This window comes from Accipiter gentilis, chromosome W (genome assembly GCF_929443795.1).
Source record: "Accipiter gentilis chromosome W, bAccGen1.1, whole genome shotgun sequence".
Lineage (NCBI taxonomy): Eukaryota > Metazoa > Chordata > Aves > Accipitriformes > Accipitridae > Astur > Astur gentilis.
Genome location: NC_064918.1, coordinates 26,776,066 through 26,799,884, shown reverse-complemented (window position 1 = coordinate 26,799,884; position 23,819 = coordinate 26,776,066). Strand labels below are relative to the sequence as shown.

Genomic DNA, 23,819 nt, shown 5'->3' with positions numbered 1-23,819 from the left:
AGAAACGGCTTACTCGCATCTGGGAATCCTAAGGCCGGGGCCGACATCAAAGCCTTTTTCGGTAGCTCAAAGACTCGTTCGGTCTCCTTATTCCACTCGAGGTGTTTCTGCTCAGTGGCTGTCAACGCATACAGTGGTTTAACAAGCAATCCATAATTATAGATCCACGATCGGCACCACCCTGTCATTCCCAGAAAAGTCCGTAACTCTTTTACTGTCTGAGGTCTCCGAGTTTGACATATTGCCTCTTTATGGGCCTGTCCCAAAGTTCTTTGTCCCGCACTAATTTCATAGCCCAAATAATTCACTTTGTGTTGCATTACCTGTGCCTTTTTTCTTGGATACCCGGTACCCCTGGAGTCCCAGGAAATTCAACAGACTCACCGTCCATGTCATACAATCTTTCTCTGCTTTGGTGACAATCAGGATATCATCCACATACTGCAACAGCTTCCCCTCCTCAGATGGGGCTTCCCAGGATTCTAAGTCTTTTGCAAGCTGATTGCCAAAAATGGTAGGACTATTCTTAAATCCTTGTGGCAACACCGTCCAAGTGAGCTGGGTCTTTCGAACGCTCTTGGGGTTTTCCCATTCAAATGCAAATAATTTTTGGCTAGCTTCATGGAGAGGGAGGCAAAAGAAAGCATCCTTCAAATCTAAACCAGTAAACCAAGTCAATTCAGCTGCTAATACGGTTAACAGGGTATATGGGTTCGCCACTACCGGATAAAGATCTTCAGTTATCTTATTCACCGCCCGTAAGTCTTGGACCACCCGATATGACCCATCGGGCTTCCGAACAGGTAATATAGGGGTACTGAATTCAGACTCACACTCTTTTAATAATCCAAACTGCAAAAAGTTTTCTATCACCGGCCGGATTCCGTCTCTGTCTTCCTTCTTTAGGGGATATTCTTTAATTCTTACCAGCTTTTGGCCTTCCTTGATCCTAACTTCAACAGGTGGAGCACTTTTCGCTCTTCCAGGTGCATCGGTAGCCCATACCCCTGGGTACACTTGGTTTAAGATGTCCTCGTTAATGCTTCCTTCTGGGGGGAGACTGGTTAAGGTTAGGCTCAATATTTGAATATATTGCTGATCTTTTACCTCCAGAGTAATTTCTCCCTTTTTGAATACAATTTTTGCTCCCAATTGTTCCAACAAGTCCCTTCCCAAAAGTGCCTTTGGGGAGTTGGGCATATATAGAAATTTATGAATGCCCCACTGTTTTCCTAATTTATATTCTAAAGGTTTACAAAAATACGCCTTTTCACTTTGGCCAGTCACTCCTTTCACCATGACATAATCATCTCCCAGGGGCATCAAAGCTTGGTTCAGAACCGAGTATGTTGCCCCCGTATCTACCAAAAATTCTACCTCTTGTTGTGTTTTCCCTAGCTTAATTATAACCAGTGGATCCGCTAGGGTAGATTCCCCAGGTTCCCGTCAGTCTCCCTTCACAGGGGCTACCGTTCTTCCTGTTTGAGCCCTCTGATCCTCCTTGTTCCTTGGGCATTCCCTTTTCCAATGACCGAATTTCTTACACAAAGCGCATTGATCCTTGCCCAGTCGGGGCAAGTCTCGTCTAGGCCCTCTTCCTTTTTCTTCCTGAATAACAGCCATTAATTTTCTCTGCCCTTGCCTATATCCTTCTTCTCTGTTACTAAATACCCTCCATGCTTCATCCAACAATATTTCTAAATTCCTACTCTCCGTAGGGCATAATTTCTGAAGTTTGCGCCTTATATCCCCTGTAGACTGACCCAAAACCAGGGACACTAATTGTTGTATTCCTACCTCTGACCCAGGATCCAACGGTGTGCTGCGGCGCATTACATCCCTCAGTCGATCCAGGAACTCGGATGGAGACTCGGAAGGACTCTGTTTAACTGCATATAAAGCTGACCAATTTATAGTTTTGGGGATCGCTCTCTCCATTCCTTTTATAATCCACTCCTGATACCCCTGCAATCTTTCCATATGTGCAGATTTATTAACATCCCACTTTGGGTCTTGGAGAGGGAAATATTCCTTAACGTCCCCTCCTGTAATCTTATAATGATCTTCAGCAAGGTTCCCTGCTGTTTTTAAAATCAGCTGTTTCTCTGTCTCAGTCATATATTCCAATAATAACTGTATATCCTTCCAATCAGGGTTATGCTGTTTCACAATAAATTGGAAATGCTTAGCTACAGTTATCAGATCTCTCCTATAATCTTTTGCAACCTTTTTCCATTCCCCTAGGTCAGCAGTAGAAAAGGGTACTTTGATTAACATCATCCCACCATCTGGCCCCACCGCCTCTCGGAGAGGTACTTGTAAAGCTGTTGAGGTAATTTTCTTCCTAGTACGGGAAGATACAGGACTGCTCGGGGGAGTCGGAGTTCTATCCGAGTCTGCATCCTGTTCCTGTGGTTGAGGGGGAGGCTTAAACAAGTCAGTTAGATCTTGTTCTGGTACCTGATGAATTTTATTTGTCTTTGTACATCTTTGTCCAATACTACATGCCGAACAACACCGCCTCAGTTTACCTCTAAGCTCCTTGTTGTTCTCTCGCTCAAGTGCAAGCACCATGGGGTCCTGTGGGGGTACCATTCCACAGTCCCTTTGCCACTCCGGATGAATTCGGAGAGTGAAAAACATGTCTGCATACTAAATCTCATCCCATTTTCCTTCTCTTCTTAAAACCAGCATTAGTTGTAATAGAGTATTATAATCTAGTGACCCATTAAGTGGCCACTTAGCATCACTTTCTAACTTATACAACGGCCACCATTGATTCCAGTATTTAATAAGGTTCTTTTTACTTTCTGTACCTCCGGTCCCAACAATATCTTTCCAGTGGGCAATTACACAACCCAGAGGACTTTTCCTCAATATTCCTCCTTGATTGTTTCCCATTTTATAACTCCTCCCAATGATTCTTAAGTTTGATCTTGGCTTCTCCTTTTAATAAGCTTCCATGCAAATTGTTTCTTACACTTCTTTTACAGACTTCCCCAGTTTTCCTCCCACACGTCCCAAATTTCTGGAATTAAATTTTCCTTTACACACCAATCTCAGTATTTTGGATTCTTAGTGAGCTCTTTCCCAATCATAAAAGTGTAGAATTTGGAGAAAACACTCAAGGCAGTCTGGTTTCTGTCTGCTAGATGTAGAGTACCAGCTTCTCCCTCAAGATTTACACTTCAACAAAACCCAAGACGGATGCTAATTATTATATAGTCCAGTGGCAAGCCCACATACAAAGCAAGGAATCACCCCTATTGATATGTAAGGACATTCACACATTAACAAACATACGTAGACCTATAAATTTCAACATATCATTTCCACACACCCACACAAAATCTTTAACATTAAATTTCCAAACATTCACATCATACAAGCATCACTCCAGTTGACAACCTGTCAGCAGATGCAAAAATAAACCAAGCGCAATTGCGAGGGGGTCCACTTACCCCATAAACCAAGCGCAATTGCGAGGGGGTGCGCTTACCCTTCTCCTGCCTCTTATATACCAGTCATCGACAGGTCGGTCCTGGCTCCTGATACTGGGATGCAGCAGTCACCCCGGATTTGCTCGATCTACCCCCGAGATCACTAGCGGCCTCTCTATCAGTCAGCAAATCCCCCCTTGTTACCATACAGGGTACCCTCCTCCCATACGGGGACTACGCTGCACGCCAGATGTCTCTCTGCGATTTACCAGCTGCCCCGGCCCGTACTTTTACAGGCTCCCCTTGTGACACATACTGTTTGGTCCGTGGCTTCAGGAGGTTGTTGTCTGCTCCTGCGGTGAGCGGCTGGCAGCGGAGGCTCCTCCGAGGAAATTGCTCGGGGCGCGCTGAGGGGCGTCCACTCCGCAGTCGGTCCCGCAGCCGAGCAGAGAGTCTCCTGGCTGGCTCACCAAACTGACATGTGGAAAACAGACTCCACAATCAGTGAGATTGTAAAGTAGGTATGTTCATTCAGCACTGGGCGGCACGGGGGGTAGTCCCACCAAAGTTGTGCGCCCGACTCGGCAGTTCGCCTCAAGTTTATACAGTCAGATATTACGTATTTACAATACGCCTATATATATGCATGACCTATCCCTGCTTCATATTAAAATTAGCTCCAAGAGGTTATTTCCATAGTCCCCTCCCAACTGCGCCTGCGCAGGGTCTCTTTATGGTGGTCGTCTGGTGGTGCAGAGATGAAGATAGATGACTCCTCTTCGTCACCGCTAGTAACCTCTTTCCTTGCGCAGGCTCAGTGATTTCTTGGTATTCACCCAAGCCGCAAGACCAGTCTTAGCTGGCTCTTGGGGCCTGCTCCTGCTTCTTATCAAGGACTGTCTTTACCTCATTGGCTGGTTCTTGGGACCAGCTCTTCTTATCAAGGACTGTCTCTACCTCAGCTAATTTCAACAATGTAAGCGCTAAACATCATCTTTCACCCCCCTTTATTATGTCTACTGAGATTCTTTTGACTCCCCTTGTCTCAGTCCCCCCTATTCTAGAAAATAGTAAATTCTTTTACTATATTTAATCCTAGTACTTCTAATACATTATTTCCCTATCTAGCATCCTCTCAAAGTATTTGTTGGTCTCGAGTTTTCGTCGTAACTGATTCTTTTTCCATTCACTGTAAGAGTCTCCTGTACTCTTACAGCACAAAAGGCCACATCGAACCACTATGCAAAGGACCACAGACAAGAGAATGATGATTATTATAGTGACAAACCATTGCTTTAACCATGTCAAATTTGGCAACCAGGAGTGTATGGTTTGGCGTTCGGAAGATCTCGCGATGTCACGGAAAGATGGAGGGTTAGTCGCAGCCCTATGACGTGCCTGTAATCCCGCCTACCCTTGTTAGTATAAAAGGAATTAACTGCGCAATAAAATGCGGAAGTTGGCGCTCACACCACGTGTGTTATCTGTCTCTTTCCCTGGTCTGGGCCGACCAGTGATCTGATCGTGGCACCTAGATATGTAGTGAACGCTACATAGTGGTGACCCCGACGTGATCGGTCGCACAGCGACGAGGGAGCTTGAGGAGGTGATCAAGGTATTGAAGGTGTTAGCTAATAAGGTGGGTGCCCGTGGAATGATTAAGAAGGGCCCCATGGGCAAATGCATCCAGTGGATGCTGCACTGGGGAGGCATTGGTTCTCCTAGAGAAGTTTTAAAACCCCCGAAATGGGGAGAGATCCGGGAACTTTTGCTCCAGTCGGTGCTCAGGGGTGAGCGTGGAGCTACTGAGCGATTGCAAACTTGTGGAAAAGTGGAGAGGGTGGTTACGGAAGGACAGAAAGCCGGGGCATGCTGGTTGGCGGTGCAAACTGCTTTGTTTGCGGATGAGGTGCCTCCTCAGGAACAGCGGGAGACGGTGCCCCCAGGGATTGCAACTCAGACTCAGATGGAGTGGGCAGTCGTGGAGCTGGGCACACAGACCGATCTCTCTCTGATTAAGGGCGGGGACGCGGGAGGTACGGTGGAGGCGAAGGTTTTTCCTATTGAAACGGCACCAGTGGGGCCGGATACGCCCCCCCCCCTCAGAAGTTTCCCTGGGAAGAATTACGGTGGGTGGTTCAGAAGGACTTAGAGGAATGCCTCTTGGACTGGGTTCCAGGCAGGGATGTTAAGGGACATTTATACCGTAAGTTGAGAGAGTGGGAGGAACGACCACCCGTGGAGGAAACAATTAGGAGGCTGCGGGGGTTGGAAACGGTGACAGAGGAAGAAACACCCCCATGCGAGGGGAATCAGGCGCCCTTGTTGGGAGAGCGGACTGAGCCTCCCGCGATTGAGCCTCCTGCACCTGCTGAGCCTGTGCCAGCGGAGCCTGTACTTGTTGGGCCTTTGCCAGAGCCCCAGCCTGCTGCGTCATCTGCCGCGCCTTTGCCAGAGCGGGTTAAGCCCCCGTCCGGATCCTTCCGGAAGTGGCGTGAGGTGCCAGTATAGGGCGACTCCGATAGTTCTGATGAGGAGAAGGCGGGTGGCGCAATACGGAAGTGATCGAAACCTGCGCCACAGGTTCGGGCAGAGGAGGGACCGAACGCCTTGCAGAAAGTACAGGGTCTATTGCGGAGGCTTGAGGGGGCCATACAGAACGCGGAGCGTGTGGTGCCGCTAATGGCCCCCCCACAGGGGGCTGGGGATGGCCAGGAAGGGGGCACCCAAAAGAGCACAGATTGGCAGCTGATTGCCGAAGAATGTTGCCTTTCAGGGGTGCAGTTTCAGTTGGTCGTTCTCCCTATTCGGGCAGCGGCGCGGGGAGGGTATGAGTGGACGCCTTTTGACGTAAAGACCGTTCGAGAACTCGCGAGTACTGTGCAGGCGCATGGAGTGAATTCCACGCAGGTGCTTACTTTGTTCAAATGTCTGCTTTCAACGCCTGTTGTGCCCTTTGATGTGATGCAGCTGATGAGAGGGGTACTGCCCCCATCATTGCTGTTGTTGTTTAAGGAGGAATGGCGGGCTCAGTGCCTTAAGATCGTGACTGATGCTCAGGATCCTGGTCACCACCTAGCGGGAGTGACCATAGAGCAACTCATGGGGGAGGGGCAGTTTGCGACACCCCAGGCGCAGGCACAGGGCATGCGCGGACGTGACTTTGCGGCAGTCGCCACTACCGCCTTGGCCGCGTTCAAATGTGTCGCGGCTATGGACAGAGCAGATCCCCCTTGGGTAAAGATTCGCCAGGGGATTGCCGAGAGGTTTACTACCTTTTTAGATCAGCTTCAGCTTGCTATACAGGCTGCAAACCTTCCGGAGGCGGCTAAGGCAGTGATTGTAGTTGAGTGTGCTAGGGCTCAAGCCAACCCACAGACCGTGGCAATTCTCTCTCATTTGCCAGCGGGCTCGTCGCTAGGCGAAATGATACGTCACGTACTGGAAAGGGAGCAACAACAAGAATCGCGTCTGGTGGCGGCGCCTTTGGAACAAGTTTTGCAAGGGGGTACAGGCGCCTGTCACCTGTGTGGGGGTAGGGGTCATATAGCAAGGAATTGCGCAACCAGACCCGGAGGGTCGGCTCAGGAGATGGGGGCGGGGAACCTCCGTTGTTGGAGATGTGGTAAGCCCGGACACAGGGCTCGAGACTGCTGTGTACACGGGACCCAGCAGGGGGCTCCGTGTTGTACAAAACAACGACAACCGATGTCGGGAAACGGGGTGAGGGGAGGGAAGGGGTCCGGGCCCTCCCCTTTGAATATTGTGCAGGACCCAGCGATGACGCCTCAGGATCAAATGACACTTCCGTGGAACTGACCGCCGACACGGAGGGACAGGATCAGGGCAATGTAACAACAGTTCCAACAGTTCCTCCTGTTGCCCAAATAGCACTGACCATGGGTATGAAAACCCATCCAGAATGCGTAATCACTTTAGAGGTGGGACCGCCCCTTTCTCTGCGAAGCATTACTCTACTGGCCCTATTAGATACGGGGGCAGATGTCACGGTGATTCCGGTTCATGTCCGGCCCCCAGGGTGGCCCACCATAACACAAGGGCAATTGATAGGGGTGGGGGGGGCGCAGGAATCGAAGAAAAGTAAAGCCCTGGTGAAGATCACTCTTGCTCAGCCTACAACTGCTGCAGATGCTGACAGGGTAGCATGGTGCAACCCAATGGTGGCAGTGGTCCCAACAGCCATTCTCGGGTGTTGCTGCCTGCAGAGTTGGGGATGTCACCTTTCCACATATTTTTAATGATGGCCACTGCTGTCTGCCATCCTTTGAAGCTCACTTGGCTAACGGACAAGCCAGTGTGGGTGGAGCAGTGGCCAATGACTGAGGAGAAGTGGACGGCAGTAGTGCAATTAGTGCAAAGGGAAGTGCAAATGGGCCACCTTGAACCCTCCACTAGTCCCTGGAATACTCCTGTATTTGTCATAAAGAAAAAGTCAGGAGCGTGGCGACTCCTCCATGACTTGCGAGTAGTCAATGCCTGCTTACAGGACATGGGGGCTTTACAGCTGGGGTTGCCCTCCTCGGCCATTGTGCCGAAAAGGCAAGGTGTCATTGTAATTGATATAAAAGATTGTTTTTTCAGTATTCCCTTGCACCCAGGAGATCGCGAGCGGTTTGCATTCTCTATCCCGGAGAGGAACCATCAAGCGCCTATGCAGCGGTATCAGTGGAAAATGCTCCCCCAAGGCATGAAAAATTCGCCAACTCTTTGTCAGATCGCGGTAGGTAAAGCCTTGCATTCTCTGCGAAAAGACCACCCGGAGGCCACCATCATACATTACATGGACGACATTTTGCTGTCCCATCAAGATGAGTCTGTGTTGCAGCGCCTCTATGATCAGACAGTCCAGCAACTAAGTGAATATGGCCTACATATATCTCCCAACAAGACACAAATTGGACCTTCTGTTAGTTATTTAGGCACTCAATTAACCCCCCGCGCAGTCACCGCTCAAAGTTTTATGGTCCCTGACCAAGTACGTACTTTACATGATGCTCAAAAGTTAGTAGGCAAACTGTTATGGCTGAGAAACTTCATTCCCATTGCGGAAGATGAAATGAACCTCTTGTACCAGCTACTCCGGGGGGGGGGGGGGGAACCCTTGCGGACGCCACGTGTATTGCAACCATTACAACGTGCATTACTAGAAAACATAGCCCAACGGGCCCAGCAGTGGGGCCTGCAGAGGTTTTGGCCCACACAGCCAATTGATGCACGGCTTTTTGTGGCCAGTCAGAGTTGCCACGGTGTACTGATACAGACTGCAGAAGGCCCGGAGTGGCCCTTTGCGTGGTTACATCAGGGTAGGGCACACACGGCTATCATTACTTGGCCGCTGTTAGTAGCCGCCATGATTATGCGTTGCCGAGGGGCTTGTCAACATTTTACTGGCAGAGAACCAAGCCGCATTGTCTTACCCTGCTCCCTAACACAATGGAATCTGGTTTATCCGCAGGTGTCTGCGTTACAGGGTGCGTTAGCAGAGTTTATGGGGACAATAGCAGGATATGAGGTCCATCCTTGTGGGGAAATCTTACACGCCCTACCCATTCTTCCAGCGCAGCACATGGCAAAACACCCTAATGACGGGCGCACAATTTTTACTGATGCGTCCTCCAAGACCAGTAAAGCTGTTTGTGTTTGGAAGGAAGATGGGGTGTGGCACGAGGTGGTCTACACTGAACCGAGTCGCTCAGTACATTTTCTGGAAGCCAAGCCAGTGACCATGGCTTTACTGTGTTGGCTGACAGAGCCCTTAAATGTGGTCATGGATTCATTATATGTGTATAAGCTTTTGGTGGCGGGGGAATGGGCGCTAGCTTCTTCTACGGAGATAGCTGGTATGTTGCCGAACGCTTTACAGTTACGTAGTGCACCCGTTTTCCCTGTTCATGTTGCCAGTCACTCTGGTCTTCCTGGACCACTGGCTGAAGGGAACAGCTGCGCTGACCAGGCGGCGCAAGCACTTTTGGCTGTCGTTGGTGATGATAACAGCATGCCAGCAAGGGCACGCGTGATAACACTACACCGCCTTTTGCATTGCGGTCCACGAGGCTTGGTGACACTAACAGGCATTTCTCGTGCTGAAGCCAAAGAAATTGTCGCAGCTTGCCCTCATTGTGCCCAAGGACCCCTTTGGGAAGCTGGGGTCAACCCTCGTGGTTTGCGACCAAATCAGATCTGGCAAACGGATATTACAGAATATGTTCCCTTTAAGCCACAGCAGTATTTACATGTTACGGTAGACACTTATAGTAGGTATATTCTTGCTACAGCACATACTAAACAAAATAGTTTGGCAGTTATACAACACTGGCATGCTTGCATAGCTCAACTAGGTGTTCCACAACAGATTAAGACAGACAATGGTGCAGTTTATACGGGAGAAAAGGTGAAACGGTTTTGTGCAATCTGGGGTATTAATCTTGTACATGGCATCCCTTATAATAGCACCAGCCAGGCCATTGTAGAGTGAGCACATCGAACCTTAAAGACCTTGCTCGATCGGCTTAGGGAGGGGGAGCAGGAGGAGCCATCCTGGTTACAAGATAACACGCCTGCTCTCCGTACACAGCATCTTCTATTAACTGCATTGACCTCCTTAAATCAGACGGTTCGAGGGGACCTGGAACAGATGGTGGCGCAACGACATTTTATGAACACGGAAGAGAAAGGTCCCTACCGGCTGGTCTGCGTACGTGACTTTCAGACATGCCAATGGGATGGGCCGTTTGAGCTGCGTTGTCTCGGGAGAGGGTATGCCTCTGTACAGACGCCTGAAGGGTTGCTGAAATGGGTCCTTAGCCGCATGGTTCGTCCTGCCCTAACCTCATAGTGTTTGAGTGTTTTTCCTTACAGATTGCCGGCATCCTCTTCTGGCCCGTGACGCCATGGGTATCCGCTACAGATTTCCGGTACTGCGGGCAGTACCAAGTGGGGGCATCCAATGTGCATCCGGATGACGTCCCTCTCGGAGCCCATCCGTGCGTGCCGCGTACGTGAACTGAGAGGGAAGACAGCTGTTAAGAAGGGGTCACCCAAGAAGAAGGCTGTCAGCGTAGTTGCTGTAGAGGCCCAAGAAAGCACTCAGTGATCCTCCAGGCATAGAAGAACTGAAACTACCTCCCTTGATTCTGGTGAGGGGACTTCTGGTCTGGTACCGCAAGGATCGGACAGTGAATATTCTGATGAGGAACAGCAGTAGAGGGTCCCTGCCTTCGGCCAGGAGGAGGAAAGGGATGACCGGATATACTGGACTGTGTGGATTCGATGGCCTGGCACATCAGACCCACAGAAGTATAAGGCTTTGGTAGACACTGGTGCACAGTGTACACTGATGCCATCAGGATACAAGGGCACAGAATCCATCTGGATCTCTGGAGTGACAGGGGGATGCCAAGAATTGACTATACTGGAGGCTGAAGTGAGCTTGACAGGGGACAAGTGGGAAAAGCACCCACTTGTGACCGGCCCAGAGGCCCCTTGTATCCTTGGCATAGACTACCTCAAGAGAGGGTACTTCAAGGACCCAAAGGGGTACCGATGGGCTTTTGGTGTAGCCACTGTAAATGCAGAGAAGATCAAACAGCTATCTACCCTGCCTGGCCTCTCGGAAGATCCCTTCACTGTGGGATTGCTGCAAGTTGAAGAACAGCAGGTGCCAATCGCTACCAGGACGGTGCACCGTCGGCAATATCGGACAAACCGAGACTCCCTGGCTCCCATCCATGAGCTGATTCATCACCTAGAAAGCCAAGGAGTCATCAGCAAGACTCATTCACCTTTTAATAGTCCTATATGGCCAGTGCAAAAGTCTGATGGAGGATGGAGGTTAACAGTAGATTATCGCGGCCTGAATGAAGTGACACCGCCACTGAGTGCTGCTGTACCAGACATGTTAGAGCTCCAATATGAACTGGCATCAAAGGCAGCCACGTGGTATGCTACAATTGATATTGCCAATGCATTTTTCTCCATTCCTTTGGCAGCAGAGTGCAGGCCACAGTTTGCTTTCACATGGAGAGGTGTCCAATACAGCTGGAATCGACTGCCCCAGGGGTGGAAGCACAGCCCTACCATTTGTCACGGATTAATCCAAACGGCACTGGAACAAGGCGATGCCCCTGAATATTTACAATACATAGATGACATCATTGTGTAGGGCAATGAGGCAGAAGAGGTGTTTGAGAAGGGAAAAGGAATAATTCAGATTCTTCTGAAAGCTGATTTCACCATAAAGAAAAGTAAGGTCAAGGGACCTGCACAGGAGATTCAGTTCTTGGGAATAAAATGGCAGGATGGATGCCGTCATGTGCCTATGGATGTGGTTAACAAGATAGCAACTATGTCTCCACCAGCTAACAAGAAAGAAACACAAGCTTTCCTAGGCCTTGTGGGGTTCTGGAGAATGCATATTCCAGGTTATAGTCAGCTTGTGAGCCCTCTCTATCGAGTAACGCGGAAAAAGAACTGTTTTGAATGGGGCCCCGAACAGCAACAAACCTTTGAGCATATCAGACAGGAAATAGCTCGTGCAGTAGCTCTTGGGCCTGTCCGGACAGGACCAGATGTACAAAATGTACTCTACACTGCAGCTGGGGAACATGGTCTCACCTGGAGCCTGTGGCAGAAAACACCAGGAGAAACCCAAGGTCGACCATTAGGGTTTTGGAGCTGGGGGTACCGAGGATCAGAAGCCCACTACACCCCGACTGAAAAAGAGATACTAGCAGCATATGAGGGGGTTCGAGCCGCTTCAGAAGTTGTTGGTACAAAAGCATATCTCCTCTTGGCACCACGATTGCCCGTGCTACACTGGATGTTCAAAGGAAACATCCCCTCTACACATCATGTAACCAGCGCTACATGGAGTAAGAGGATAGCATTGATCACGCAACGGGCTCGACTGGGGAAATCTAACCACCCAGGAATTCTGGAAGAGATCATGGAATGGCCAGAAGGCAGAGATTTTGGAGCATCACCTGAGGAGGTGGCTCGTGCCCACCATATAATGAGTTATCAGAAGACGAAAGGTGTTATGCTTTGTTTACTGATGGATCCTGTCGTGTGGTAGGGAACCATTGGAAGTGGAAAGCTGCTGTGTGGAGTCCCACATGACAAGTCATTGAGGCCACTGAAGGAGAAGGCGAGTCAAGTCAGTTTGCAGAAGTGAAAGCCATCCAACTAGCCCTAGAGATTGCTGAACGAGAAAAGTGGCCGGTACTCTACCTCTATACCGACTCCTGGATGGTGGCTAATGCCCTATGGGGGCGGCTACAGCAGTGGAAGAAGACCAATTGGCAACGCAGGGGTAAACCCATCTGGGCAGCAGCATTGTGGCAGGACATTGCTGCCCGGGTAGAACACATGGCTCTAAAGGTACGTCATGTAGATGCTCACGTGCCCAAAAGCCGTGCCACTGAAAAACATCGAAATAATGAACAGGTAGACAAGGCTGCCAAAATAGAAATAGCTCAGGTGGACCTGGACTAGGAGCGTAAGGGTGAGCTATTTGTAGCTCGATGGGCCCATGAGACATCGGGACATCTAGGGAGAGATGCAACATGTAGGTGGGCTCGTGATCGAGGGGTGGACCTGACCATGGAGGCCATCACACAGGTCACTCATGAATGTGAAACATGTGCTGCAATCAAACAAGCCACCAAAGTCTCCCTGGAACAGAGGGCGGTGGCTGGGCTTTCGATATGGCGAGGCCTGGCAAATTGACTACATTGGACCACTGCCACGAACAAGCCAAGGCAAGCGCTACGTACTCACCATGGTGGAAGCAGCTACTGGTTGGCTAGAAACATATCCTGTAAACCATGCCACTGCCCGAAACACCATCTTAGGCCTCGAAAGGCAAATTCTATGGCGACACGGTACCCCAGAAAGAATTGAATCAGACAATGGGACTCATTTCCGAAATAACCTCATAAGCTCCTGGGCAAAGAAACATGGCACTGAGTGGGCGTACCACATACCCTATCACCCGCAGGCATCTGGAAAAATTGAGAGATATAATGGACTGTTGAAGACTATGTTGAGAGCGCTAGGCAATGGGACATGGAAGCATTGGGATACAAATTTAGCAGAAGCCACTTGGCTAGTTAACACCAGAGGATCTGCTAACCGTCCTGGTCCTGCCCAAACAAAACCCCTACATACTGTGGGAGGAGATAAGGTCCCCGTGGTGCACATGGGGAAGTGGCTGGGGAAGGCAGTGTGGATTGCACCTCCCATGGGAAAAGGCAAACCCATTCGTGGGATTGTCTTTGCTCAGGGACCTGGCTGTACTTGGTGTGTAATGCGGAAGGATGGGGAGACCCAGTGTGTGCCTCAAGGACATTTAACCTTGGGGGAAAAATAATCTGTGATGTGAGTTGTATGTTGTAGGAAGTAACGTAGCAGGAATGACCTGAACTGCAGAGGAGTGAACTTCGCAAGGAACCAGACAAGTGCATCGGTGACCCAAACCAAGCCGGCGTTGGTGCCCAACGATCGAACGTACTGCTTCTCCTGTCCTGACCACTCATCTTGACGGATGGGGCCCAAGTCATAACCTGTGTGTGAACATCTGGAGGAGTGGAAGAAGCCCATGGAATATCTATCTCTTAAAGGACAGGGGATAGTAATTAATAAGAATGTATAAATCTGTACGTTGGGTATAAAAGTGGTTTAAGTATGTAGTTTCAGTTGTAAGCGTTGGTAAGAAAGGATTTCAGTAATGAGAATTAAATACAATAGTATGGTTAGAAGATATCTGTATTGAATTATGTGGGACCTGAGCAGGACGCAAATGGCATGGAATAAGGGGTGGAGATTGTATTGGGTCTGGCTGAGATGGAGTTAATAGTCCCCATAGCAGCCCTCATAGCACTGTGCTCTCCATCAGTAGCTAGAAAGGAGTTGATAGCACACCAGTGTTTTGGCTACTGCTGAGCAGTGCTGGCACAGCATCAAGGCTGTCTCTCCAACATTTTTGCCCTCCCCTCAATGGCAGGCTGGGGCAGGGCAAGATCTTGGGAGGGGACATAACCAGGACAGCTGACCTAAACTAACCAAACAGATATTCCATACCGTATGACGTCAGCTCAGATATAAAAGGTAAGTGAAGGGAAACGGAAGGTGGGGGCATTTTGTCTTCCGGAGCAACCACTACACGTACTGAAGCCCTGCTTCCCAGGAAGTGGTCAGACATCGCCTGCTGATGGGAAGTAGAGAATAACATCATTTGTTTTTTCTTTGCTTTCGCGTGCGACCTTTGCTGTCACTTTATTAAACTGTCCTTACCTTGGCCCACGAGCCTTTTGTTATATTTTTTCTCCCCCGTCCAGCTGAGGAGGGGGAGTGATAGAGCGGTTTTGGTGGGCACCTGGCATCCAACCAGGGTCAACCCACCACACTAGTCCCTGGCCTGAGGTTAATCTAACTGAACAAGACGTGGAAAACTACTGGCCATGACATGAGAAATTGCCGGACGTGACAGATAACTGTCAAAGCGCTGAGTGCAATAAGAGGCCTTCATTGCCCTGACCAACCTTACCTGGGACTCCCACGCACATACCCTCTGCTCACTGGTCCATTTAAGCTCAGGCCCAGACTACATGTCCTTGCTTGAGCTATGTTGTTGGTATACTTGTCTCCAGTCCTGTCCCTTGTCACTCCTGACATGTTGATTGGACTTCCCAGATTGACCTCAGACCTGACTTGTTACCTCACCTCTGTCTGATGATTGTTGGACTGTTGATGGAACCTGCTGCTATCACCAGCCCTGCTCTGCTCACCCTGCTCAGATACTGTGGTGTTGTGCCCTTTTTGGTTAGGGCACTGCCCCTGCCTGTGCTGTGGTTGCCCTTGTGTCAGAGTCCAATACTCTCTGACCAGGTTCTTTTAGTTATTCCACATGAGGAGGGTTTAATGTTTAATGTCAGATTTACTTATTTGTAGGTATTTGACGTTACATGGGATTTTTTATTTAGCAGAGTGATACAGCAACCTACTGAAATCACAACACAAACACACTATAGCAATTGCAACATATAGTTGGATCACAATACAAACATGATTCCCGTTACCGATATCTATATGCTCACCATCACGACACTGAGCATCCCCAATTGCCAGGAAGGAATATGTGGGTTGAAGCCAGCTCAAGCCTGTTGCTCTCTTCAAAGTTCACCTTGCTGGTTGTCCAGTTTTTATGTTCTACGTTGGGCTGAGCCACACATACACTTCCCCCATGTTGGTCTGTCTGGCTTAGGAAGACAATACTCTCTAGTGATTATTTTAGGGAAGGCCATTTACATAACCAGTTGACCCGCTCAACCGATACAGCTGTTTATCTAAAACAGTCCCCTTTTGTGTTAAGATCAGCTTCCTTTATGGTAGGTGTGGTCACTTCCTACATTCTTTTCTGAGCTTCATGAGCACATCACCCTTACCTATCTTCTCTGAGCCTTCTTCCATTGTAGGGGTTTGTTGATCGGTCACACCTTGGTTCTCAGCTCACCTTCCCTCATGGAGCAGTTCTCCTCTTGCTGCTCCTTGACAGTTAGCTCAGGCCTTGTTGAGCCCTGAGCTGAGTGCCACGGAGTCTGGCTCTCAGGCTGGACAGGGACTTGCCCCCATGGCTCCCCCACAGCTCCAGGCTGACCTCCAAACCCTTCAGGAAGCTGTAATCAGCATGCAGAGGCAGGTCACAGCCTGCCCCTGCCCCCCACCTCCCCAGACCCTTCAATGGGCATCAGGTGAGGGTATGGGGATTTATTAGTGAGATACAGCTAATCTGTACTGCTTATCCAACAGAAATTAGCCACACAGCATTAATAATATCCTGGCTCTCAGGGATGGCCCTAGACCATGTCACCCCCTATATGGAGTGCAATGACACAGTGCTCCAGGACCCTGATTATTTATTCATTGCTCTGGAACAGTTTTGGGGGAGACTGTAATCATGCAGCTGAGGCTGCCTTGCTGGAGCTCTGGCAAGGGAGTCAGTCAGGCACTAACTACACCAATTCAATTCAATTCAATTCATGTAGTTGGCCATGGAAACCGGGTGGGAGGAACCAAGCCCTTATGGCCTGTTACAGATCAGGGCTGACTGAGGCTCTCAAAGATGAGCTGGCCAGGGCTGACCCACCCCAGAGCCTGGGGCAGCTGTCAGACCTGGCTATCACTCTGGAGAAGTGCCTGATAACACATCAGAGGGAGCGTACCTCCACATTTTGCTCCACCTCCCTCACTATCCCCAGAGGAGGAGTCCATAGAGATAGGCAAAACCTAACCTCGCCTCAAGAGTGAGAACGCAGGTGGAAGGAAAGGGTATGTTTCTACTGTGGTGAGAAAGGCCATTGTGTTGCCACTTGCCCCAACAAATCCTCTACCCTAACCACTGTGAAGGGAGAGTGGTCAGGGGCATCTGCACAAGGTGAGGGGTATTGTGAGTCCAGGATCATCACCCTCCCAGGTGGGCACACCATCTAAACTACTGCTCTGGTAGACTCAGGACCTCCCGTTGGTTTATGGCCTCTGAGTCTGAAGAGTGCCCAGCCCTGACCCACCCCAAGCACAGTCATCGCTATAAGATGGGAGGAGAACCCGAGATTGGGGGGGGTCATCACTCATGAGACTTTTCCCCTTCGGGTAACCATGGCACCTGGACACTGAGATTTTGCCCTTCCTCATCCTGCACAGACCCCTCTTTCTAGTCATCCTCAGGCTGCCCTGGTTATGGAAGCAGAACCTATCGTTAACTGACAATTGGTCTTCTTGGGCTTTCCTGTGGAAAGGGGATATTCAGAGCCTGAGGACAAGATCTGGCCCTGGGATCCTCCTGGGGCCGTCTCCCCCACCACAGCACCCTCTGTGACTTGACCCAGAGACTCCCATGTTCCTGGCTCTACATCCTGTGAGCAGTTGTCCAGGTTGAACATACCTCTGCCTCAGTCACTGGATCCCTCGCTCCCAACAATGTTCCTAGAGGAGTACAGTGACTTTGCAGATGTCTTTGAGAAGAAGGGGGTGGAAACACTACTGCCCTATTGCCCGTATGACTGTCCCATTGACCTGATCCTAGGAAAGGAGGAGCCTTTCAGATGCATCTATGACTGGAATTAGCAGCTCTTGAGGGCAATCTGGCATGCGGGTTCATCTGTCCCCTCCATCTCCCCCACCAGGGCCCCCATATTTTCCAGCAAAAAAGAATGATGGAGGTTTCTGCCCCTGCACAGAATACAGGGGGTTGAATGATACAATGGTTAAAAGCCGTCACCCTCTTCCTCTCATCCTGAAGCTCTTGGTCCGTCTGCAGGAGGCTCGTTGGTTCACAAAGCTGGACCTGAGAGGGTCCTACAACTTTCTCGAAATCCAGCAGGGGGACAAGTGGAAAAAAACTGCTTTCCACGCCAGGTACAGCCACTACGAGTATCTTGTGATGCCATTTGGTCTCTGCAACGTTCCAACCACCTTCCAACATTTTATAAACCATGTCCTGAGGGACTTGCTTGATAACTCTGTTGTGGCATACCTGGATGACATCTTGACTTTTTCAACCGCTCAAGAGGCTCACGTAGACTACATGCAGGAAGTCTCGCGTGACTTGCGACAGAAGCATCTCTACGCCAAACTCAAGAAATGCTCCTTTAAGAAACTGAAACGGGCATTCACTACAGCCCCATTCCTAGACTACCCAGACGGCCTTTCATTGTAGAATGGATGCCTTAGACGGAGGAGCCATAGGGGTCATCCTCTCTCAGAAGGTCAGCCCTAAGTGGGAGCTCCACCCCTGTGCCTTTTTCTCTCAGCAGCCCGCTCCCACTGAGACAAATTACAACATCTGGGACAAGTTGCTCCTGGCAATCAAAGCTGCCTTTCACCTCCTCAAGGGGGCAAAAGACCCAACAGTGTTGCTGAGCAACCACCATAGCCTGGACTACTACTGAGGGATGACATGTCTCTCTCCCAGCCTTGCCCTCTAGGCCTCTTTCTTTTTGCACTTTCACTTCATTTTCACCTAACGTCCAGGGCAGCAGAATGGCAAGGCCAATGCCTTGTCATGGAAGGGGGACTCAGACACTTCGTCACCACGGCAGCAGAGGATGAGCTCACTGCAGTAGTTAGAGAAACCACTGCAAATGGCACACTTCTAGCAAAGCATTGTGCTGGCACAGCCTAACTTAGCCTGCAAAAACAGGACGGCTGCCTGTATTGGGGGAAGAAGCTGTACATCTTTCAGAGACTGCTGCAAGCAGAGGTCCTCCATCAATGCCACCATGTACCTGCAGCCAGATGCGTGGGCTGATGGAAGATACAACACCTGATTACCTGGACCTACTGGTGGCCCACAGTACGGGCCACAGTCCATGGACTTCATAGTAGACCTGCCCCCCTCACAGGGCAACACGGCTGTCCTAGCAACTGTGGACCTCTTCACTAAGATGGCTCACTTTGTTCCCCTCAGGAAATTGCCCACAGACTGCCCGACTTCCTACAGCACATTTTCTGATGCCATAGCCTTTCCCAGACAACATCATTACTGACTGGGGGACGGGGGTGTAGACATTCGTCTGATCACCCCGTGGGACTCGGCACAGGGTCCACCATACCCTGGGCCACAGAGCACTGACACCAATATGAGGATGCTGCAAATGGCGTTTATTCAACTGCGTCACGCCCTTATATACTGTCTGTCGGTCATCCCGCCTCCCTTAACCCTTCTCTTTCCGTACATCGCGAGATCTTCCGAGCGCCAATCCCTACAAGTCCCCCCTCACTATGGCGGATGACCGACGGTACAAACTGGCGTTACAGCTATAAGTGATCCCACCACCTCATGGTAATTCGTGTACTGGTGGGTACCCGCACTCTGTATAAAGAGTTTCCGCACGCAAACAGTCAGTGCTGGTATCCCACAACAAACCATAATAACCACCACCAAAAGGATTCCAAATAGGGTCAACGTTTTTCAGTCAATCAAAGACAGGAGCCATTGCCAGGTCGACGAGAGGAGATTGTCAAGCCACTGTCACCTGCCTCCTGTAATTGATTGGCTTTGTCTAAAAGCATATCATAGTCCCCTGCTTATGGGGTACACACAGCGGTTGCTGTAAAGTGGATCTGCGGTGTTCAAAACATCGGTCACACCATTTTGATGTTCGGCTGGTGCGTCTCCAGAGTTGTTGTCCACAGCGGTCATACTTGACAAGCACCCAAGGGTCACAACGACCACAGTGCAGGTACTCAGACGATCTTCTGAACGGCATCCTGCAAAATAACTCACAACAAATCGTTATTGACTGAGGTCTGGTTTCAACCACCGTGACGGCACCCAGCGCACACGTGAGTCTGGGTGCTCTGATGACTGTACTGCAGCATACCCTCTTCCCTGTGTCACCAAGCGCCTCCCACCTTCCCACTTTCCTGTTTCTGGGTCTTTCTTGTTGGGTCTCAACTAGTGCTGCTTGTAATCTGTTTGTCCAAGCTTCTTTCTAAATCAAAAAAAAATGGGAGTCAAAATCATACTGCAAAACTGTCGCGAATCCCAGGGAGTCAGTGAACCTGAAAAAACCACATCTAAAAGAGAGCCTGTCATGGGATGTCCTAAGCCGTAATCATCCACGGTCTTCTTCACTTGTTGCAAAAGCTTGCTATCTAACGGAGACCACTCCACCCCTACACCACCTGGACCAGCTCGGACTGGGCAAACTAAAGGGGGTCCTTCAAAGCGTATGCCGTCCATAACACATTCCTTTGCTACAATTTTCCAGTCTGGCAACGTGATCTTCGGTGAATCGGGAACTCCTTTCTGTTCCCCAGCTGCTTGTAGCAGCTGCCGCTGTTGCTTCACCTGCTCCTGTATCTCCTCTACTACTCGCTGCAACATCTGCAGCGGATCTGTAGCTGGGTCGGGCGCAGGTATTAAAGGCATAGGCGTTGCCGTTTCACTGGCTGCTGCCGACTGCGCCTTACAGCCGGAGATAGCCTTTTGTTTTACCGCTGCGTGCGGCGGACGACAGCGGTGTCCGCCCACCAGCTGCCACGCCTCCTCTAACCGTTGAGCCGACCCCTCGATTGAGTCCGGTCCACTCTCTTCCTCTTCCGCTACGCGCGTAAGAGGGGGTGTCCTGACTTTCCTTCCTCCTTCCTTTGGCCGTGCTCCGCCTCTCCCGACCTCCGGAGAGACATCCGGGGAGAAGGCGGATGTCGGCGCCATCTTAGGGTGAGCTTGTGGCGCGGTTCGCAAAACACGTCCCGGCACCCAATCCTCCGGATCATACAGGGGAACCGCTCCCTCCTCTACCTGCTCCTTTTCTGATCCCTTCATCACAGCCCTCTCCGCCTCCTCTAGTCTCTGCCTCTCCTTCTCCCGTCTCCTTTGCTCAGCCACGGGTTCCTCTGCCTCCTGAATTAACTGTCGCTCTTTCTCCCGCTCCTCCTCTCTCGCCCGTTCACGCTCCCGTTCAAACTCCTCCCAAGGGTATCCCGGTGGTTCGGCCGGTGCCGACGGCTGCACTGGGAGCACCAGAGGCGTCTGCTCTGCTACCTCCGTCAGCCCTTCTGTCCGCGCCTCCCCATCCGCCTGCACGCCCCGCTCCGCCTGCGCGTGCATCAATCTCTTTGCTTCCTTCCATGTTAAGCCCTCCTCCCGCACTTTCCTGAAAATCGCCCTAATCCGCCCCCACGTCTTTAACTCCGGACCATGCTGCGTCGCCATAGCCCGTTCCGCTAAAGCCGCGGTGCATTTCGGCCAGCACTCAGGAGACAATATGTCCCCCGGGCGCTCTATCGCTTCCTCTTTCAGGAGCCGCTCTAGGCAAGCTTTCGCTTCTTTTTGTCCCATAGGGATTTTTACCTCTCTAGAGCACGAGTCCAACACCTTCAGGACTCCTTCCATGCCTGGCCAGGCCTTCGATTACGCCCCGCGTAATCCGCCGATGTCCAATCACGTCGGGGTCACCACTTGTAGACATTCGTCTGATCACCCCGTGGGACTCGGCACAGGGTCCACCATACCCTGGGCCACAGAGCACTGACACCAATATGAGGATGCTGCAAATGGCGTTTATTCAACTGCGTCACGCCCTTATATACTGTCTGTCGGTCATCCTGCCTCCCTTAACCCTTCTCTTTCCGTACATCGCGAGATCTTCCGAGCGCCAATCCCTACACGGGGGGGAGGTCAGCAGTTTACAGCCAGATTTTGGAAGGAGCTTGTGGGGCTCTTCCCCATACAAACTTGCCTCTCGCCCTCTCACCACCCCCAGACCAATGAGCAGACAGAGAGAGTGAATCAGATCCTGGAACAATATCTCCGGCGTTACAATAATTTTCTCCAAGATGACTGGGTCACCCTCCTCCCATTGGCAGAGTTTGCTTACAACGATAGCATCCTTGCATCTGCAGAGCAGACCCCATTCTTTGCTAACTTTGATTTCCACCCCCAGGGTCATCCAACCACAGCAGCTGCTTCACACGCACCTGCAACTGGTGACCTGCTTGTACAATTCCAGCAAATTCACATCCTTCTCATAACCCAGCTGGGCAAAGCCAAAAGTGCCTACAAGAGGCAAGCAGGCAGATGGTGTTGCCTGGCCACAGCCTTCTCCATTGGTCACCGGGTTTGGCTTTCCAGCAAGCACATCCAGACTGCCTGACCATCTGCCAAGCTGGACCATGGTTATTTAGGGCCTTTCACCATGGCTGACCAAATCAACCCAGTTACCTACTGCCTGGAGCTCCCATGATCCCAGAAGATTCACCCAGTTGTTCATGTCTCCCTCCTGAAGCTTCATCACACAGACCCCTTCCACTGCCAGCCTGTGATAGAACCTGTTGTTATCACCACTCCTGCTGTGCTCACCCTCCTCATATACTGTGGGGATGTATCCTGGTTGGTTAGGTCATTGCCCCTGCCTTTTCTGTAATTGCCCTTTGTTTTTAACTCTTCCCCCCCCCCCCCCCTCATAGAGCAGTTCTGCTCTTGCTTCTCCTCGTCAATAATAGTGTGAGAAGTTACAGGCAGCGCCATGAGGGATGGCTGGATTTCATATGGGGTTAAGGAGGAGACACCTAAGGGGGGCATCGGGGGGCCTTTTGGGGAGTGGAATCTTGCAAGGCCAGCAGTGCTTGGGTAACTGTATCAGTAATAACATATATGGCCATGAATGCCTTGGAACTGGTATCAGAAATACCAAATTTGGGTACAGATGTAGTAAAACCGGGGCCAACAGGGAAAACGTGATTAGGGGTGATTATTTATATGGGAGGAGAGGGGCATTAAGTGGGGGAATCCACACGGCCATCTCTTGGCAAAATGGCTTGGATACCAACAGCTGATAAGAGAGGAATGCGAGTGCAAGTACGTGTGCATGAATATAATACCCAAAACTGTTTGAGAGAGTGTTTGCCCAAAAGCTGATGAGGCTGAAGAGGAAGTTTGCTTAAGATGACCATGAGCCAAATTAAGCAGTAACCAGTGAATTAGCAAGAGAGTTCTGAAAAAAAGGCGTCAGCTCGAAAAGAAGTATAAAAGAAGCATGAAAATTTGTAACAGTGGGAACAAAGCAGGAATCAAAACCTGGCTTGACACTGCCAAAAGTCACCCTGCAGACATCATGACCTCTGCCTAGGCCTGACAGAGCAGCCTCCCTGTGGGACGCTATGAGTAGCCTGCATTCTAGCCTGTGCACTGATGGTACAGAGTGCATGCAGCAGGTAGGGACTCACACCTTTGGTGTGTGTATGTGACCTCATGGGGTACTCTCTCACCAGGAATGTAGGGAGCAGCATGGCTTCACATAAAGCTGGATCACCCACACCTCCCACAGGAAGTGTATGCAAGTAGAAGTATCCCCACTCCCAGGAGAGGGTGTGCATATAACCGTGTGAATGTGTGTGTGTGTGTGTGTGGGGGGGGGGGGATTAGAACCTCTTGGGATTAGTTATAGAAGGGTGTTTAAAATTTTTTAACTGTTAATTAATTTTTTGTAAGTGTGTGGTATTGTGCTTTATCTGCTGAATTCCTGATATAGATCCTGAATGTATAGCTCACTGATTACTGGCTAATTATGTCATTAATAAAATCAATAAAACCATTTGGATCCTGATTTGATTTAAACTACATGGGTTCACCAGATTTTTTCCTGCAACAGAAGTATGAGGGCAGTGAAAAGGAGGGTGAAGACATGGGAAAAGGAGTAATTTATGCAAATCATGGGATCAGGGCTGTCTGGAGGCACCTGCTGGACAGCCCTGCACTGGATCACTGCAGCCTAAATCAAGACATTAAACAAAGCCTATTGTTCTGACCATGCCATGCAAATCAAACCTTTTTCTGTGGTCAGGAGGATGGGAGGG

The 23,819-nt window shown here is 50.2% G+C and overlaps 1 protein-coding gene across 2 annotated transcripts in view; it reads right to left on the bottom strand.

The window, feature by feature from the left end:
* LOC126035458 (octapeptide-repeat protein T2-like) overlaps window positions 1-23,452 on the bottom strand; it is an 84,332-nt gene extending 60,880 nt beyond the window's left edge. The window contains exons 1-2 of one of the 2 annotated variants that reach the window (XM_049794068.1): window positions 20,764-23,452; window positions 19,022-19,727 (exon numbers count right to left, since the gene is read on the bottom strand). In XM_049794068.1, coding sequence (XP_049650025.1) covers window positions 19,704-19,727; window positions 20,764-21,357 — 618 coding nt within the window. In that variant the 5' untranslated portion in view covers window positions 21,358-23,452 and the 3' untranslated portion in view covers window positions 19,022-19,703. Of the gene's footprint in view, window positions 1-19,021; window positions 19,728-19,857 lie in introns of those variants that run through there. The other variant, XR_007504937.1, reaches the window with a different exon arrangement.
* Window positions 23,453-23,819: the final 367 nt, after the last annotated feature.